General features: G+C 47.0%; 1 protein-coding gene across 4 annotated transcripts in view; it reads left to right on the forward strand.

Annotated features, from left to right (window-relative positions):
* Nucleotides 1–28: 28 nt before the first annotated feature.
* The window catches only part of LOC128881396 (homeobox protein extradenticle), a 39,466-nt gene continuing 18,201 nt past the window's right edge, over nucleotides 29–21,293 (forward strand). The window contains exons 1-2 of one of the 4 annotated variants that reach the window (XM_054132406.1): nucleotides 29–1,847; nucleotides 2,455–2,528. In XM_054132406.1, the coding sequence (XP_053988381.1) occupies nucleotides 1,615–1,847; nucleotides 2,455–2,528 (307 nt within the window). In that variant the 5' untranslated portion in view covers nucleotides 29–1,614. The remainder of the gene's footprint in view (nucleotides 1,848–2,454; nucleotides 2,529–21,293) is intronic. The other 3 variants (XM_054132407.1, XM_054132404.1, XM_054132405.1) reach the window with 3 other exon arrangements.

Raw genomic sequence — 21,293 nt, forward strand, 5'->3', positions numbered from 1 at the left:
GTTTTTGCGATGAACTTGCGCATTACCGGTCTCGTAATTTACATTTCTCGAGCACGAAGTTCCTTCATTTTATTCGCACGGTATTCGTTAAGGCTAGATTATCATTACACATACTTTTGTTTTTGATCATTAATTTTTCGACAAAACTGTATACAGTAATGACGTAAACTCTTACGATTAAATGTTAGTGGTGATGAAAAAAAAGAAGTCGAAGGAATGGGCGGAGTTTGCGCTTGTCGGGATCCAAGGTAAAATACGTCAACTTGTTTGAATAAGATAACCAACAATTTTCCAACGGATTTACGAATGGTGCGTGAAAGGATCAGCTCCGACATTTCTTTATCGAGATTTGGAGAAATTTGGAAGGAACGTGGTACAGGTTAAGAAGAACGGATTGAGAGAAGCGGCGAGGTTGCGTCGTAAATAAAGTGGATGCGCACGCGGACAATAACACGCGAGAGCGAGCGAGGCAACGCTTTGGTTAAAGAAGGAAGGATATGAGTCGAACGCTCTGATTGGTCGAGGCGGCTATAATGGCCGCCGATTGGCGCACGCACGCACGAACACCAGGTATTCGATACCCACACGGACGCACGAACACGAGCGTGGATCAGGAGCGTAGCAGTCGCTCGCGGCCGAGAAGAGTGAAAAGAGCGACAGAAACGGTCGGTCCGCGCGTTGCCTTGTAAGGCGGAGGGAGAGTTGGTGTGTGACGTCCGTGCGCGGATGGCTCGAAGAACGCCGATTTTCCTCAGCTTCTACAACGTATCCTCGCCAAGCGGAGGAAGGAGCGAGTGAAAGGAGAGTGCATGCGAGCCGGGCGCGACGCCGACCCTCGACACAATCGCGTATACGTAAAATTCGACAATCCGTCAAGTTTAAAGCTGCCGAAAGCTGCTCCGTTTTCATTATCCTCGTAGCGTGTATACCAGTCTAGAAACAGATTATTAGACACCCAACGGCTCAACGTGAAATATCCCTGATGGTTAGAAGACAAGATACGAAGACGAAACAGAAGTAAAAAAAGGGTAACGGAGCATCCGGAAAGGTAGAGATAGAGTGAAAGCCCGAGCGAACAAGCGAGGGACGGAAAGTGACCAAGAGAAGCGAGAGCGAGTAAAACGCCAAACAAGATACGTAAGAGACAAAGGCCACGGCGGCATAACCTCCAAGCGATCCGATCGTGCCGCGCATTAAGAGGAGGATACCCTGCTTTGTGGATCGCCTAGAAGGAACATTCGGTATACATTATTTGCGAGAGATTATATTTTTACAAATGCATGCCTGCTGTCTGGGCTTCCATATATGAAGTGTCGCACGAGTGAGATAGAGAGAAAGAAAAAGAGCACGTGTATGGAACTTATTTTCCTCCAAGTAAAAGAGGAGTCGTCGTCGTGGTCGTCGACGTCGACGTCGTCGTCAAGTGAAAGAGCGGGACTGTTGTTTGTACGGTCGTGTTTTTCCGCGACACCTAGTATACGATAGACCATAGCCCGCGCGAGTGTTGTCTGCTGTGTGAACAAATTCATTCTTCCGACGGCACAAAGCAACCGAGAAAAAACAGGAATAGTTGAGAGGCGGCAGATAATATTCTGAGTGTGCAGTCCATCGTTGATGGATGAAACTAGCAGGATGCTGCAACACGGTGGATCAGGTGTTGGTCTAATGGGAGGGAATCAGGGCCAGGGGGCCCAAAACACCGCTGGCTATGGAAGCATGGGTCCTGTCGATGGAACTGCGACGCAGGGTCCGGATCAAGCAGCCGAGGCTAGAAAACAGGATATCGGTGATATTCTCCAACAAATTATGAATATCACTGATCAGAGTTTGGACGAAGCGCAAGCAAGGTAAGTCTCATTAAACATCCCATCAGCCGCCATTTTTTAATATCGCCAAGACGTATCATTTGCTGGTAGAGTTTTTTACGCGACATTTTACGTATCTTTCTATTTTGTTGAAATATTTCCTTCTACGATAGTTTATCGCGTTGTTTTCGTTAAAATTATTACTCGAGAACACACTCGTATCGTCTGGTCGCGTTAAGTCTATTAGTATATCGAAACGGCAATGAAAACAGGTTATGTTGATCGCTTTCAAGTATTTCACGGCGCGATTTCGTTCTCGGGAAAAGTAAAGGTTATATTTACGATCCTTTTTAAGATTTTATAGTACCCGGTGAACCGTTAAATGACAAGTATAATACTTGTATTGGTAATGACAAGCTGTAATGCAGGTTGCGTAGAACGCGCGATAAGACTCGGTTTATCTTCACATCATTATTGGTCCACGATCGTGGAACTTTTGCGAAAACGTCTCGCTTCTTTCTTACGTTCAAATAGGCCGCACTCGAATTACCTTTATTTTCGGATTCGTGTTTCGTTATCGTAAATGCTACAGCGCGCTAGGATTTTCAGCTCGACGTATGATTTACGGTTTGTTCGTTCGTTTGCCCAGGAAACACACACTGAATTGCCACAGAATGAAGCCGGCCCTGTTTTCGGTTTTGTGCGAGATCAAGGAAAAAACAGGTAAGCTTCGTTGGTTTTTACTCTCTTATTTAATTCAATCCGGTCGAGTTACATATGTCGAAGCTGCTCATGTGACCGTGCGTCACAAATCGTGATCCAATATTTACCGGTGTGTCGCGACCGTATCCCATAAATTAAAATACGTCAGTCGACCGGAAAATCTGCGGTTTATTCAGTAGGTGATCGAGTATTAACGAAATTGTTCAAATTTTCATAAAAATCGACGAAAGAGTATCGAACAATGCGAAGTAGTCTTTATAATTTAGATTTCGAATACAATTTTCTCGATCGCATTTCACTCTGTTTATCGAACGCGCTTCCATAGACGTCGACTACGATTCGTTACGTTATCGTTATTCGCGGTATTCGTTCCAAGTTATCTGTGGTTATTCGATTCTTGTATCGCTAGTCACCATCTCTCGAAACTCACGATAAACGACTACCGATTAAATAGACGCCGACGAGATAAGAGAGAACACTCCATAAAAGTACGGACGATCACCTCGTAACTCGCATGCACCGGTCCGCCTCTCGCATGCGAGCAGTTCTAAACAATCCGAGAAATTCCTACAACGAGAGATCCCTATCTTGACTCCAGGCGAGAGGAGAGAGACTGTTGATACGTTTCGGACGCGCGGTGCAGGCTCGACCCCTGCGCCCATTCGAAACTCGTAAACATAATTTTTATGCGATGTTTGGATTACTTTTACGCGCGGATCAAGAGACCACGAAACGCGCAATTATTTTTCGGGTGCGAGGGGTGGCTGGCTGGATGGCTGGATAGCTGGATGGCTGGCTGGTTGGCTTGGCCCGAACCGACAAGGGGTGAAGAAGGGAGAAGAGCAGGAGGTGTGTGGGTCGGCTACCCCAAAAGTAGTTTCTGCTTGGTCGTTTGATGGGGGTGGTGGGGCCACCACGCCCCTCATGCTAAGCCACCCTCTTTCACGTCGTTCCGTCGTAAGTATATGTGTATATCCTACACACATTTTTCTCTTTCTCTCTTGTTCCAACCCTGGCTACCCTCCCCCTTCGGTAGCCAGCTAGTCTTCTTTCTCGCGACGAGGGTGGTATTGTGCTGGTCGAGGGTTCGACGTCGACGACATTCCACGTACAGCGTCCGTTGTATATGTATCTCCGATAAAAATTCGAAAGGGAGACTACTGGTCACATCGTCGCGAAACGATGCTCTTTTTCCTGCAGGATGATTCTAAAAGCTGGGAACTTGTACTTTTTCAACCGAACGTAGACAAAACGTTGATTACAGCTGATTCGATGCAAAGATTGATAATCCATTTTTGATATTCCTCGTTAGGGATAATAACGTAACAAGAAAGACTGATGGTCGAGTCATGATCGTTGATAAAACGGTAGGAGATTCGCGCGTCTCCGTTGTTCCTTAGTCGCGTAATCAACCTTTTAACTGGTTTGCTTAAGTTTACTCGAGCATGAGTAGTCGTTCTTCTGGCGATTTCTCCGATACAAAGAAAGTGAAACAGAGTCGGGAACGTGAAGAGGATTTACCTACAGAAAAAGGGGTCCAAGTATGATGAGCGCACTCGAGAGGATGAGTCGTTTTAATGGTTCCGTATTCTTTATGAGTTGCGCTAAGTATATACACGCGCGCGCAGACAGATGCATACATGGGTGACTGGGCGTCATGTGCGCGCGCGTAGGTCGGACGAAGGTACAGAGAAAAATGTATAGGGTAGTGGAGAACAGGCGACGAGGGGATGGAGAGAGAAAAAGAGGCAGGCAAGGCTTGTAGTAGAGTTTATGGGCAATGGCTGACGAGGCAGTGAAAAAGTACTAAAACCAAGAGGAGCAGATAAACGCTATGTTAAGCAGACCGTTTTACCAGCCATTTAATATAATCGGCTCTCTCGCGGAGCTCGGATAGCTTCGACTCCAGGGCTGTACCGAGTCAGATTTCTCCCCATTCGACACTTTTTCCATTCCCTTTGTTCGTTATCGATAGACGCAGCTACGGTTTGAACCCGCCGTCGCGTCGTTACGAATTCTGTGCTCTAATTGTATTACGGCAACGAGCGTTACATCTTCAACAAATAATTTAAGAACATATCTACTCGAATCAACTTAAAACAAAGCGATCGCGACAAAGTCGCATCGTATCGAATATACCTAGCTGATAAATGCATTGCTTTCCTCGTCCACTACGCGAAAGATCTACTTTTAATGGACTTGCCTCCCATTTGAATATCTTGCATCGTGATTGATAGTCTCGCAGCGTTAGTCCCCAGGCGGTGACGATTTGTCACGGTCATTCGAAGCCAGCTACTTTTCGAAACACGATCATCTTCGAAAACCTGTTTTGGACAACCCCGTTTAGGTCGATTTCCCATGAGATGCGCGAGGATCCCGAAGGGTAACCCAGCCCAGCGCGATAGAGAACCAAAAAGGGACGAGAGAGAGCTCGAAATCCGCGGGATTTCTCGAACCCGCCTTCCGTCTAACCCCTAATCCGTTTTTTTTTTTCTTCTTCAGCATCCTGAGATCTTTTTTCTTCGAACAGTCCTTCGCAGCGGTGGCGTGTATAAATAAAGCGCCGTCGCTAGATATCGCGTTTTTCTAAAAATATTCTCATCGCTATCGAAGTGAACTCAAAATGTGAGTATTGGAATGTCAAAGAATTGTCGGTCCTATCGTTGGACAAAATTTCAAAACACATCGAACACTTAATTCGAAATGAACGGCGTAGCGTGACTCTGTAATTAATCAAAAACTGGTCGCTATCGATTGCTAGCTCGGCCGTCCGATTGGCGGTCGACTTTATTTATCGTCTGTCGGCGCGTGTACCGTACGCGAGCTTTGAAATGCGAGTCGATCGGTTATGCATCCTCCCACTCCTCCATCAACTCTTTCTTCATCCCTTTCGATATATCGTCATTCAATTAAACCGACAGCCAGACATCGCGTTACTCTCGATTCCGTACTTTTGAAACGACGTCGCCGCGGTCGCGTTCTGGCGTAACAATTAAAAATCCATACCCAATTTGGACGGTGTCCAAACGGTGATTCTCTTTTACTTTCGCACATCCACGCCGTAAGTGTTTCCGCGGGCGAAACCCTTCGCCTTCGCCATTCTTGGTTGCCGATTTTTTTTTTTTGTAGTCTTAATTTTTTAATCCAAAGTTAGAGTAACGCAACGCTGTTTAACGTGTTTGATTCGAAAAATAATTAACAAGTCATTATACAGTTCTTTTAACGAACATTGTTTTCGTAAGAGTAAACTGTGTATTCTACGTTAATTGGCGCTCGCTTTAATTAAGGCTTGCGCAATGTTCCGCGTGTTTGTTTGTCTCACGCGATTGTATCCACGAGTCACACGATATGCTATATAGCGATTCAACCATAATGTATCCGTTTACGTTTAGTAATTTGCGGTAGGTTTATAGCTGAAATTCCGTTTTCCCTTCTAATTAATAAATAAGCTCGCAAGGATCAATCGTAATTACCGAGGTTCGCATAACGATTGAAAGAATGAATAATGTAATTTACTCGCTTGACGCTACACGCCTCGCGCAGCATGATTTAACGCGCTACTTCCTGTAATCTAATTTACGGAAGTTGTATCGCGAATTGGGATTGAAATACCCACCCCTACCCATTGGTGCGATTCCCTTATCCGATCGCGATCCGTTTTATGATCCGCGAGGAGAAATTTTCCAGGGATCGAATCTCTAATTATTTCCATCGATTCTGCCCGTTCGCGATTTTTCTCTCGACCGAGAAACGTATACCCTTATCGATCGATTTTAGTTTTAATTAGTTTGGAAACTGTGTCGTTGCAAAACACAAAATGTTGAAATTTAAATATGCAGATATAACGAACACTAGGAAGACAATTTATCGAATCGACTTTTCAACAATTGTTTTTATAAGAATCGAACATTATTACGATTCAGCGTTGGTCGTATCGCTGGCGAAGTTACAAAGGTAGCGTCGGGTTTTCACGAGATGACGCTTCTCATTCCAACCCCAGTTGGAATGTCGTTCCCCTAGCTTCGATTTTCTTTTCTTCTTCTTCTTCTTCTTCTTCTCCGGCTTCTCCTGCTTCTCCTGCTTGTTCGTCTCTCCGTTCATTTTTCGTTTCGTGTTTTCTTCTCTCTCTTGTTCAACCGCGGTCACCGCATGCAGATGGGTTCCAGCAACCAAGGTGAACCAGCCTTCTGCTCGCTCTCAAGAGGGAGCCTCAAACTTCTTCGACTCGACTAACGAGATTTGTCCGATTCCAGCTTGTCGTATTGTGCACTGATTTATTATGAAAAGTTTTTAAGGTTGCACAGAGTCTTGGTGAATTCACTCGCAAATATCGAGTAGACGTGGGAGCTTTTGCTCGTCGCGCTAGCATTTCTCAGCAATTTCTGTCGCGATGGAAGCTTCCACGGCAACTTTGTTCGCTAAAGAAACTATACTGGGTGGGTAGAAACTTTGGCGAAGAAACACCAAGATTTCATAACGTTACCAAAAAACCGCACCGATCGCTAACAAAGCAACCACCTAGCTGTAAAAATTGTTCAAAAGCACGAAGGGGTTAACTTGAGAATAAATACGTATAGGGAAACGATATTTACGGTCATGAAACTCGTAACTACGTAAATGTAGTCCCGATATTCCTGTTGCGATGCGTTGTATATTTATAGGCGAAGATAAAAGCTTAGACACGATTATCGGATAATATCATTACCGTAATGTCTGGTCGCAGATAGGATACACGTTGCATTCGTCGACAAGGATCGACGTAGAGAGTCGCATTTCGAAAAATCAATCGTACCGGTGAAATAGCAAAATCCGACACTACAGGCGCGCGGCAAGTAATTTTGCTCCGTTGAAATACTCGTGGAACAACGTTTCGTAGAATCGTTCTCGAACGAAAGCTCCGGTCAGTGTATAACATTCGCATCGCATAATCGAAAATGGAGGACGCGTAGCGAGTGGAGTAATGATACGGCAGACAAAAGAAAATCCAAGAGACCGAGGAGGCATTGTGTTGTCAAGTCGTACACGACAGTTACACTGGTGTCCCGTTAACAGAATTGCACTTAAGTCGCTTTAATTGTCTGGAGTTAGCGACCGGAAGTGGTCGTTATGGTCATCGCTCTCGCAGAAGGATCTCCCTTTACACTTTACCCTTTGCGTTCGGATCGGTATCGATTTCGATCTCGTACCACGGTTCTGCAAGAACAAGTATGGCGTTGAACTATCTGACGAGTAAGCGCGGGAAAATATCGCGTAAAAAAGGTGAACTTAATCGTAGATCGTAGTTCGGAGTCGAGATTTCGCAGCGTCGGTTCGAAGGTGCCGTGATCGTACGAAAAGCGCGAAGGATTACGAAAAATAAAGAAGCGAGATCCACGATGGGTCGTCGTGCCGTGCGATAAATATCTACCAACAGCGAGAGGTCCCTTTACGGAATTCGCGGTGCGTGTTCGAGCAAGTATCGGTTGTACGTGAATCGGTGAGCGCGTGCGTGTGGGCGCAAGGGGTCGATTTAACAAACCATACGTTACGCCACGATAAAATCTCGCAAACCTATAAACTTCGGAGCCGAAGCTAGGTGCGGGTACGTTATATCATAAAAATCCAGTAAAATAAGCTCGTAAACCGAAGACAGAGAAAATGTCGGAAGAAGATGGAAGAAGAACGAGAGTACCAGCGATGGACGCGCGATATACTCCTTCCGCTCGTGCGTACAAATCCCGCGAAACGTCCAAATCAACTAACAACAAATGATATTTATTCCAGAGTTTTCGTAACTTTCCTATAATTAATTCGCGGATTACGATGTATTTCGAAAGTCGCTCTATGGCACCCGATACGTCGCGAACAATCGTCGACAATTTCTTTGGATCGCGGTAAACATTGGTTTAAGAGAGGAGAGAATAGGATCGTCTCGGTTGAGAGAAAATGCGTCACGAGCGTCGGGACATCTACTTTTTACGTAAACCTCCGTTTACGTTTATCCCAACTATCCGACTTGCTTATGTATATCCGAGATCTTATGTCCTCTCCGGTAACTCGGCCGGGATCTATATAGACGAGAGAAGAACGATCTTTCGAGAGGCTAATTGGAAGACTCTCGAGGGCCAACGTTGGCTCCAGTGTACATACACCGGGGGCCGGTATTCTCTTAATCGTATGGTAATTCTATGGAGATTGCATGGGGCGAGGAGAAGCTCGTACCGTGGATCGTTAAGTCCTTTTCGTTCCCGATGGAATCTAACCTTCTCCCTTTTTTTCTTCGATTCGCCACCCGTCTTCCGTTCAGATTCTAATCAGTTTCTCTTCACCTGTCGCGTCTTCCTCGGTCGACCTACCCTTCGATTCACCGGTCACGGGCTGAAAAAAAGGCTATTTTTGAAAATGTTATTCAAATAGTTGAAAGAGAGCGGCTTTGGCGATTTTTTTACGATTTAAATACAATTTTCAAGGAACATTTTTGCACGTTCAATTTGTCGGCAAATGTTTAACGAGAGAAACGAATTTGTTAGAAGCTGTTACCGTGGCTGTATTTCTCGATCGCAGTTGGAGAAAGCGAGATGACGAATGTTAGGTGAAACCCGAGACTATGGGAAATTCACGGTCTCGTAGCGCGACCGTGGAATCGTCGCTTTCCGCAGCATCGGTCCGACTGCTTCTTCGAGGGGTTAGATTCGAGGTGACGGTTGAATGGCATGCCACCCTCGGGGATAACAATAACCGCGTGCTTCCCGGCATGAAATAAGTATCATCGTGTCTTGTTTCTCACGTTAGAAAACGTCGGGCCACGCGACGAGCTACCATTCTCTACCCGACGCGCCTATAGCGATTCTACACACCCGTTATTACGTGCCGTATATATGCTCCCAGTCGTTATCGTTAATTTAATTCCGTTTCAATTCCGTCGTTGCAGAAAATGACGAGACAGCGACAGCTCGTCCTTGAGGCTTATGTCGTACGTCTGTCATTGGAACCGAGCGTATCAGGGCAATTTTATCGTGTACGAATTACCCGCGAGTGCGTATGTACGTTCTATCGAGTTACATGTTTTATCTTTGACTTGTCACTGTAACAGTACTCTCTTATATATCGAACGTTGTAATTTTTAAATATATCATTGGTTGTAATAATAATCTACTATCGCGATACCCTCATACCCAAGAATAAGGAGTCAAACGAGAACACGAAACGTAGGTCGATCGGAGGATCGTGAGTTTGAATCTTCGTGCCTTATTTTTCGTTTAGACTTCTACAATAATACTTCTAATAAACAACAGTTGCGTCGAGGCTGTCGAATTGTAAATAATTTATGATTCGTAGCCGTGGTGGTTTGCTTCGAATATCAAAGAGCGTGGTGAAGAGCATACATAGGGACGATGAAAGCGCAATAGACGCGCGTGTTTGCGCTAGAACGAAAGAGAAAAAGGACGGACGTGGAAGCATAGGATGAAACACGAAGGAAAGCCTCCATCTCTGGCTGAAGATTTCATTAAAATTCATGAACCGTGCACGACTCGCGCCTCTACTCCGTGGTGGTCTTTGAGTTTTGCGCTTTACGAAGAAGCGGGCCATCGCGGCGCGGCGCATCCAGCGTGCCGAAGAGGTGCGAGAGGGTACCGAACAACCAGAAGAAGCCGAGTGGTTGGGGAGGCTGGAGGTACGAAGCACGAAGCGAGGGAGAGCAACGTTAGCTATGAATAATACAGGGAACTTCTAATTGCGCGAGACAAAACTCGGTAGTTGGAAAGTTTCGTAGCCAGCGCCGGCGACGCAGACGAGCAGAAACTTTCTCGACTCTACCTAAACTTACCGCTTGTTTCCACCGACCCTCTTCCGTGTACACGTCGCTGTCTCGCCGGAAGTCAGCCCGTGCAGAATCTTCTCTTCGACTTTTGCCGCGAGCGCCTTTGCGTGCTCGGTTGAAGCTCCTAGCGATTCGGGTCGGTTACTCGCGGTCGATCATCGTCGAAAAGCAGTTCGTAGATGGACGAAACTTCGGGCTGAAACAAAGATTCGAACTAGGATTTTATTCTCGTATTTTACCTCCTTGCCATGCACAGATACACGGCTGCGCCGGAGTTATCGCGCGCACAGGTTTCGCGGTAGAACGATAATCCATAACTGGAACTTTACCCTATCACGATATCGTGTATTTCGATCGATTCGTAAAGCGTTCGAGCGACTGGCTAAATGTCTCGCTCCGTGTTTCCGACAAAGCGTGTTCGACGCTTGTACTCGGAATTCAGATTTCATCGTCGAGCGATGATCGGAGTCATTACTCGTACGGTCGTTTTATTTCCAACTAAAACGAGAAGGGGTGGAGTGGGGTTGGGATGGGAAGGGAAGAAATAAACGGATAGTAGTTTCGGTTTCTATTCCTCTCTTTTTCTCGTGCCAGTGTTCGCATAGGTGCTGGCAATGAGAAGAGGGATATCGTTTCCGCGGGGAGAGTGTGCTCAGCCCCCGCACTCAGGGGTGGCTGTAACGTCGCTCGTAAAAACACCGTAAACTCGACAGCAACAGGTTCCGTGTGTCTGGTACAGAAACTGTACCCGCGCTCGAATATGACATTTCGAGTGCCCGGGGCACCTCATCCTCGTACCTCGGTCCTGCTCCAATTCCACGCCATCTATCCGAGTTTTGCTTTTCTCTCCGCGCGTTGTCTAAAAATTACGATAGGCTAACGAAATTGTTACGCTCGCCGACTTTTATAGACGCTTCGTTTACTCATTGATTCAACCCTTTCGCGTCTTAATACCATTATGTATTCCCTTTTTTTTTTTAAACAAGCTGACGAAGAGGTAGACAAATTAGAATGAAAATATTCGACGCACTGTTTCGTTGATCCAACGGAAGAGTTAACGGTCACGAGGAACGTCTTTTCGCCACGAACGATTCAAAATTCTCACCGCGTAAAGAGTCCGCTGCATCCTGCAGGTATGCATTATGCATACATAGCGATGCATACACGAGAAAAATGTCTCTCCGCAGTCGCGAAAAAGGGTTGCGTTTACGTGCGGAACGCTTCTGCTTGCGTACGTGCGCGTACTTTAACGCGAATCAGAAATTTTTAATACCGTTGCTACGCCTTTACAATGACGAACGTGCTGCATACCATCTATCGCAATTTCGCGATTACGCGACAATGGACGTTAAAGAATTGTTCCGTCGTTAGATTCTACGGATCGATGTATTTCTTATCGACGTCGACGGTTCTATCCACGATATTTCCACGTTGGTTTTTCGACGATTTGATATCGAGCGTCTTGCCCTCCCCTTCGACGAGAGACTGGCGGGGATGAAGCCGAGCCGACGGTGGCGTCGGTCCACCCTTTCTCGGGGACGGATTACCCTCTCTAGATTCGCCAGAAGTCGTGTCCCATCTCCACGGCTCCGTTATAATCTTTCCGAACGGCCCTATCATCCGATTCCTTCCCGCTTTTGCGAAAAAGAACGTGCTTGTCGTTCCAAATCATTGCAAATTCACCATTCCAGGATTACGTTTGCATAGTATTGGCGACACGTTTAGCTTATCTGTCCGGTGTTTGGCGTACGGCACGAACCGTGAGGGTTTCGTCTCGTTAGTTGGAAACCGAATCGGAGCGAGACGTAAAGGCGAGGGCGTAGTTTTTCCAATGGTGATGCACCGATGCGAGGCGTGCGTTTACGACGCCCCCGAGAGCTACCGGCACGAAAATGAAACGCGTAAAAGTCTCCGTCTATCCGCGAAAAAAGATATCGGTTGCTACGTGAACAAGTTTACAAAAATGTCGCGGTCCGTTCACGGCAGCTCTAGATGCGATTCTATTCAACTGTACGATCGTTCCTCTCAGTTTAAGTATATAATTTTAAAAAGTAGCGATTCATTCCGCGATACATTCCGCCATTCATATTCTATCCTACAGTCGTTTCGCCAAAATTTTCATTTCAACTTGGGATGCGAGACGAATCCGCGAACTCTTTTTATCGATGTTTATGCGTTTTCGCGGACAGACGTACCTGGAAAACTGTACTTCCGCGCGAGTACGATCCCGGTGATTTTCCAGGCCAAGTGTCACCGCGTTATTCGTGGGATGCGCATACCATAGATCACGGTGTTTTCAACGCCCACGCACACGCACATACCGTGCACATGGGAACGCGCCGACTGAGTTATTTTCTGACCATTGCCTCTTGTTCTCCCTACGCGAACCACTCGCATACAGTTCGCCGCACCGCACATACACGCGCGGTTCCACTCTATCCGCCATGTATATACGGCCAGGAAGCGTATACAGGCTGATTCAGCAGTTGACAAACATCAAGGACAAATATGTAGAGGGATAGCGAACAGCCCTCTCGAAGGAGTGCTCGATTTCATCCGAAATCAAATTGACGGATTTCGGAAAAATTCTACCCCAACGTTGTCAGCTTTTTCCCGTTTCAGCATCGGTTGGAATAGATTACGCATCGGATGTTACGCGAACCTATACAAGCTGGAATGACGGGTCGAGTAGGCTATGAATGTCGCGCAGAAATACGCCGAGCGTAAAAGGGGTGAAATGTTTCGTTGGAGGTACGCGCGTTCAGCGAGAAGATCGTAACTCGCATCGCGTATCCCTCAATCGTACATCGGCGAGGACTTTCTCGTGGATATTTCGCGAAATGTTTCCGATCGAAGTTCAACTAAATCCTATTTTTGAATCACCCTATGGTCGCAGAGCTGTGGATACACGAACGGTATCCAGGCCCGTCGGTGCGGTGGCGGGCATATATTTGAATGACGTTGCTACACACGCGCGAATCCTCGTCTAGGAACACGAATGCAGACGCTAACCTATACCGGGTGGCTTGAAAGCGGCGGCGGTCGACGCGAGAGCCACTCGATCAATACGCCACGTTGCCTCCTGCGCCTCCACCCCCAGGAACGTCGGTCTACCCTCTGTCGCCTCTCGCCCTCTTCTCTTTTCCACCAGCCAGCTAGTCCTCTCTCCTCACCCCGTCTTCCTTCTGCTTGCTGTACTGTTCGCCCACCCCTCCGGAAAAGGAACGACGGAGAAGGAAACCACCTCCTCCTCTCTCTCGTCCTCTGGACGAGGACTCCAAAGGAAATACTCCGCAGCTCAGCAGGATTTTTCCAGCCAGGAAATAACAAATACACACACTCGTGAAAGAGACGAGCAGATTTTAACGGAGACGTGGATTTATAATAATGGAGGGAGAAACATGTATTCGATTCGTCGGATTTAATCTACGGAATCGATCCTATTAAAACGGTCCGATTCTTTCGTGACTGCTTCGTTTTTAAATGAGAAACACTGACGTATACGTAAACATCCTGCGCTGTTTCTCGTCGTTTCTCGCGTTCCACGGCATTTGAAAATCTATCGAAACGAGCTTCCCTTGTCGTTTGAGATTGTTGCGTTTATATTAATCCGCGCTGACCCTTGGATGAAAGTTCCGTAGCCTCTGTTCGATTTTCGCGCCGGATTGTCGGAAACGGAAAGCTTCCGATGATTTACAGGCGGCGGAACGGTGTCTCGCGAAAACTGGTTTACCGGTTTCTCTCGGACGGCTCCGTCGTCGAGGGTATAAACCAGGTTATAGAGTCATTAGGCGTTATAGACCGCAATGCTTGTAGACTCGAGTTTCCGCGGTGTACACCGGCCGCGTTTTGTCGGGTCCGTTTAATCGATTACCGTTGAAATTTACATCGGGTTTAAGTATAAATTCGATCAGCTATTTTTATACGTTGCGGTTTGTTTCGCTTTTGGTAAGAACGCGTCTTCGCGTTGAGGCCATTCCAGACTCGTCCCACTATATCGACGGGGTCGATGACTAGCGAAATCGTGTTTGTCGCCCGTTTTAACGCTAAGTTACACGTTCGAGCCGTCTCCTAGCGGAAAAACGCGGCAATGGTCTGGAAAACGGTAACTGTACTTTACTTGGTTTTCTTCTCTCCCTATGAACGATACATCCAGCCTGTATCACATTAAACAGAAGAGGTGGATGTTACGGTCGAGAGAAACGAAACAAGAGCAAAGAGTAATGGTCTCCGCTAGACAGAATACGATCCTGACCATGCGTGCACGGAGCTGTTTCTACCCTTACGGACGAGAACGTGTACGACGAAGGGTGGGTCGGGGTGTACACATTCGGTACACCTGTGCTGTATATTGCGGAAAAGCCGGACTTGCCAGGCAATAAGAATTTCTTTCTCGATCCTCTTGCGCGTTCTCTCTCCCTCTTCTCTCCCCTTCTATTCTCTTTAGTCTCGCAACGTTTTATTAATACTCCTTCCTTCTATTCTTCCGCTTTATCGTTCTCGTCGCACTCACGACCATTCTACTCCTTTCTCTCGAGCTTCCGCTGGAATTACTCGATGGACACACTTCGTTATTTGGAGAAATAAAGTCACGTTTCGATACTTTGACATCGTATCAAACGTTCGTACGAAAAAATGCGTAACGGTCAGCAAATCGAGCCGAGAAATTTGTGAAGGTCGTAACGAGGGAAAGGGTGGAACCGCGCGCGATCCGCGGGACTTTCCTTAGCTCGTCCCGAATATCTTTGGTCGTTGTCGAGCTATTAAAAAGTCTAGTTATCGTTCCGCGGCGTATACAGGAGAGAGAGACAAGTTCTCGAGGGTACCCGAGCAGGAATGCCACTTGAATAACGAAGCCGAAGCGGAGTCGAGAGGCTTAATTTGCCTCGAGACGCCCGCCATGTACATTCCTCCCTAGCGCTCCCCCGTACATACATATATTTTACACGGTGGATGCTTTTCCTGCTCGCGCGTATACGAAGCATCGGAGTCTAAGGTGGGACGGCCGCGTGTACGTTCCACGTAGAGTACATAGCACGCCTAGACCATTTTGCAGCATTCCTGCCATTCTAACATCCGCGTTTCATTAAAAGATCTTGCCGGTTCTCTTGGCGTAGCACACGAACGCTCTCTAGCACACTCGTGCTCGCCCTGACTATCTCGATATAAAGGTAACCACACACGATGGGTACATTTACGTTTGCGCACCGTTTAACCAAGGATAGAAAATAATCGAACTCTGACTAGAAGTCTCGAGGAACGACGTGGTAAGATCTACATATCAATCTTGTACGGTCGATGTAATCGTCGATACGCGATACCGCGTAATAATGTTGGCCGTGTGCGAGTACCTTAAAGAAGACGAAGCGAGAAGCGAAGAGGAGAAACTACGCAAGAGCGCGGACTCCCACTCGAGATATTTTTGCACCGTGTAATCTTTTTGCTTGAATATATTAACGGTGGGGTTTTTTTTTGGCCCGCGAGATTGCTCCAAGCGAGGCTGAAAAGAAGCACTCGAGTTAAAAATTTATGTACGACGTCTCGGCTGTATTCGCGAACTTTGTTCGGAGGAAAAGAATTTTCAGCGACGGTGCTTTAAAGATAGAAAGTCAATGCGTCGCGTGGTCGCATCTTTCGTTGATTTGCTGTCATCGTACACTTAACGGCACATCGTTGAAACGTTAACGTTGTTCGATTAATGCGCGGAATTCTCGAAGCTTCGCCCCTACGAGCGACTTTATGGGGTGCGAACTAGTCTATCACACTCAGTGAACGGATAAGATTTTCGAAGGAGAAACGTCGGAGATTAAGGCCAAAGAACGGCAGAAGACGGTGGAAGCGTGCAGACGCAAACGCAGCACCGTTGGTAATACGGCATAATACCTCGTAAGGGGGTTAAGAGTAATTCCTGTCGGCCAGGGGGTCGTCCCTTTCGACGTTTACGATGTGTTTTACGCGATCAAAGCGAGCCGTAACAATTATTGGACGATTTCGCGGCCGTAAAATTTTATTCGACCCCCACGGCCACCGACGCTTCAACCCTCTTTTCTTCTCCGATCCGAGGAGGGGATGTTGCACGGTTCTTGAACGCGTTCCCCACTTTCTCGCCCTGCTTCGTCGTTCTCCTTCGCTGCGATACGATATATTTTTCTGGGCACGATGTAACGCCAGATGAGGATGAAGAGGACAGCATCGCGAAGGATTTGTGTCTCGATTTGACGCGAAGAACGTGAAACAAACCAGGATGAACAAAAGCGATCAGAGCATTGCTTCTTCCTCCCACGAGAGGCACGTGGACTTGACCGTTTGATCGTGGCACGGCTTAATTTTCGAAGAGACCGTTCTCGAAAAATATCAAAGTCTCCGAGTTGTTTCGTATCGCGCCGAAAAGTATGACCCCGGCGATATTTCTTCGTTGGCGTTCCATTCGCACTGGCGAGAATCAGGTGGGTTCAATGGTCGTTCGGGACACCCGGTACGTATGGTTTCGCGCATACGCCGTACGTTCGGTCGCGTTTTCGCGTCGAGTTTTGATTTACGATGGTTGGAAAAGTCACGCCGCGGCGAACGGAAAGCAGACGAGCACCGGTTCCCGCCGGAAGTGGCTCCGGGAAAGGAAGAAAATAATAAAAGTGGAAAAGAGGAGAACGAGTGGAAGCATGCTCGAAGACACGGTCGAGCAAATTCGACGAGCAGAAGTTGGCGAAGGTACGATGCCTGGGTACGGCTTCAACAAACGTATATTATATATGTATATGTATAGAAAACGTATATCATTCCAAGTATTGCTTTGTGTAAGAAGTAATTTTCGAATTTTTTTCTCTTTGCTTATACAATTTCTTATTTTGTCGGAAAAGAATGTTGGGAGGCAAATTATAACGAATTCGTCGAGTCTCCAGACCACCGATCCGTTCGAATATTCGAATATTCAAAAATAGAAACCATTGGACGCGTAGCCTCAGTCCTAGACCGGAGATACGAAGCGTGAGTGGAAAAGGCGGCGAGAGCGAGAGGAAAGTAACCGCTTTCCGTGTCGACGTTGGAAAAATATCGACGCGAGAAACCGTTCGCGTAGGAATCTTTTCAGGAAAACGGAAGCGCGGAATTGCCAAAGCGCGAAAGAAATCGTGGAAAAGTTCTGACTCGACAGGAGAGACGGGAAACGACGAAGCGGAGTCGGCGTCCAGGCCGGAAGCACAGCGAGCGCACCCCGCTGTCTGCGACGTTCCAAACGTTATTATCCGCGGAGAGAAATCCCGATATCTGCTCGCGGCGACGCGACAGCGGCCGCCTGATAACTTTTACACGCTCGAAACGTACGCGCGCATTATAACGCGCGTAACAGCCGTCGGATTAAAATAAATGTTTCACTCCGGCGGTCGTACTTTTTTTCCGGCGGATTACGTCGAGCAATTCGAGATAGCGTATCGCTCGACGTTATAGCGTCGCGAGCGATGCAACTCGCGGTATGCAATTTTTAAAAACCTGTTTCGACCGAACGTCGCCCTGCCCGTTGTATTAATCCTTTTTTTATTTACAACTTTCATGCATTTTTGCGCCATCGAAACGCATCTCGAACATCAAAGGGTGCCGCGTTCAAATTGTAGTTTTATTTTTCACCGCCAGCAACGAGTCCTACCGATTTCAACGCGAGTACGTTTCAAGTGAAATTTTCTTACGAGTTTTTAAGAAATAACGCGTTAACGATAAGTTTGCGTCTTTTGGACGATAGCGGAAACGAGACCGTTATCGCTGCGAAGGTAAGATAAATGGCTCAAGGACTCTGGGAACAACGATCGCCTTTCTCAGGATCCGATTTTTTCCATTCCGTTCCTCCGATGCAATAATACCTGACACGCGACGATCTTACCTTTCCGAAAGCACTCGAGCAGAAACGGAGCTCGTGACGGGGCGAAACGCGATATCAACAACGCAGGTCTCTTCGTGTCTCGATTTCTTTCGTAAATCAGAAGAGGTTCGGATATTTTTACAGCTCGGTGTCGATATCGGATCCTGGAGGGTAACGCTCTACCATCTTCTTTTGCCTTGCTTCCCTTTCGCACTTCGTGCGTGCCGTCGTCCCTGTCGACAGGATTCACCCTCGAATTAAATGAGCAGCCATTCCGGGTTGCCCTGCCCTGCCTTCCCTTGCTTTCCTTTCCTCGCCTAATCTTTTCCCGTTCCCTTCGTCTTACATTTGGATCGGGTCTGCGCGGATTATCGCGGGGTTCGGAAGAAAAGCTCGAGGGTGCAAAAGAAAGATGGAAAAAAATTGAATGGATTTTGGGAATCGATTCCCTCGGTTGTCCTGAGAGACACTCAAAAGTATCACTGAACTGGGTCAGGATTCAAATCTAGCCGAAATGAAAATGATGGTGAAATTGCTTTATACAGGGCGAGGCACCTAAACTGTTACAGACCGATAATATACTCGCTATATTATTTGGAAATATTTCTTTTCTAATATTTGGCGACACTTCTTAAGTCGAATAAACCAACACTTGGGAACACTCTGATAAGTATAGATTAAAGGGATAGAAGGGAGTGTTTTACATACGTTCGTATCGTACTCGAGGATTTAAGGCGTTAGGAAAACGCGCCCCATATGCTTTCCACCCCTCGGTGCTATTCAGGCTTTAGGCCTTTCTTCGTCGCGTATCTGCTTCCATCTAGTTCGTGGCTCTTTCCATTTCCCCCTTCCTCTCTCTCTTTTCTGTTTTCCTACGGTGAAAAGCGGGTAGCAGCCGACAACCCTTTGTTACCGTGCCTTATCTTAATTGCTTTCACGGGTTCCCGTTTAGATCAATACACACCAGCGGCGTTCCACCGCCGCTCACTGCCGCCGCTGCTGTTGCCGTACCTGTACTACTTCGCTTCGCGAATCTAAATTATCCCAGGGGTTGTTTCGAACAGGGATTTTCGATTTTCTCCACGCCTCTCTACATGCAGCCCTTGCATATTTGTAGGAGCACAGGTCGAGAGTGAGTGAGTGAGTGAGAGAGAGAGAGAGAACTTTGCGATGCACGAATATACGAACCTTTATTTATTTATTTATTTATTGAAGTGAGCATAGTACAGACTTGAATCGAGTAGTATATTCGGTAGTCAGTTTAATTCGTTCTTATCCCGACTCGCCGCTATCAAGTTTACATATGACGCGGCAATTCTTCCAAACGGCAGAAATTTTGTCCCGCGTGCCCGCGCGAATAGCAGGTACAACGACTTAGTCGGGTAATTAGCTCGATCTTCAACGGAGTGTCATATTAACGTGGTTCGCTCGCTAACGACCCTCGAAAACGACGCGCGTTACGCTGTCGCCGCGACGCGTACGTTGTTGTAGAGCCAACGTTACACGCGAATCCGTGTATCGTGACGAATACCCGCAAGTTGGCCGACGAGAAGCTAAACGAGAGAGAGCGAGAGAGAGGGAGAGAAATGAATAGAAACAGGAAGAAACACGCACTGTTCACCCTCGCAAGAGCGACGAAGAAACAAAGTTTACAGAGTCGGGCAGACCGTCTGAGTCGTAAAATGTTAACTGCTAGTAAAACTGAGTTTACGTGCTTGTAAGGACCCCCGCAGGAGGTTAGTAGTCCCCGTGCCTTGGCGACGTGGTATCAAGGGCCGCCCCTTACACCCCGTAATGGCCAGATTATTGCCCGTAAGCCACCCCCGATTACTTTCTTCCCGCTCGATACCCGAAAATAATTTCGTTCGACCGCTTAATTTTCCGCGCGCGGCACGCACCTCCGTTTCGCGCTTTTACTGCTTCGCGAAGCACGATGGATCAACGATCCGTAGCTTTTCATCATTTCTAGTCTCGTGTCTGAGAATTGTACGGATTTCTTGCCTCCAGAGTGGGAAGACCTAACGTCTCGAATATCGATCAAATCTCGATGGACTCGTTCCGAGAATTTCTCAACTCGTGATCTGTATATCAACGATTGGTTGTCGTAATTTTGAATATTACCATTTGAAGCGCAATTTCTTCTTCTCGATAGACCGTGACACCCCTAACGAATAAACGAAAGTACCTACCGTCGATCGCTCATGGGCTCTTAACTTTCGATGGAACAACTTCTTCCTTACGGCTTCGCCGTAAACTTTCGTTTTATTTCACCCCGTTCCGACCGAACGACGCAGCGCGGCACGGTGCGGAGGCCGAAGGTTTTTCATTTTTAATTGCCAACGGTAGCTTTAAAAGTTCAAAGCAACCAAGTTTTAACGACACCCCTCTGACTGGTGTTAACCTTCCTCGGTCGTTTTTGTACATTTAAATACCGTGCGTTTCGAGAACATTATTTTTCTCAAAAGTAAAGCCGCTTTTATCGTCGGTAACTTTGCCCGCTTCTAAGTCAGACACGAAATAATAATAGTAATTGTTATTATCACAAGTACCTAGGCGCGTGCGACACGGCGCAACGTTCGTTGACCGAAGACAATAGTAAATCAAGTACCGCAGGGATCGGCGAAAAGTTTCGAGACGATTCCCTCGCGTGAGGTAAGATTCGTTAAACGATCACGAAAGCTCTGACAGAGTTACCGTAACATCTTTCTCAAAGAAACGGTTCCCCAGTGATCGACTTTACGTCTTCGCCCTTTTCGTTCGAGCCTCGGGAGGAATTTCAAACCCCAACCCCTTTGTCGGGGCTGCGGCCCTAATTGTTACACTTCGTATAAATGCATTAGTTCCGCGCATTCGTTTCACGCTCCCGCGAATCCCAACGAACTTTCAACCCCTTCTTCGCTTCGCGGAGGTCTCCAGAGACTTTTTTTCTCGTTGGCGAGAAAGCATAGAACGTAGCGGGAAAAAAGTCTTAACGAATTTAAATTACAACTCGAACGTACAGCTCTCGGTAAAGGAATTCGTATCGCGCGTATGACTAAGCATCGAGGCATACCTGTGCTCGCGAGATGTTTGATTACGTGTTTCCTTTTTTAAGTTATCGCGTAAAGATGTTCGG

Source organism: Hylaeus volcanicus, chromosome 8, assembly GCF_026283585.1.
Source record: "Hylaeus volcanicus isolate JK05 chromosome 8, UHH_iyHylVolc1.0_haploid, whole genome shotgun sequence".
NCBI lineage: Eukaryota > Metazoa > Arthropoda > Insecta > Hymenoptera > Colletidae > Hylaeus > Hylaeus volcanicus.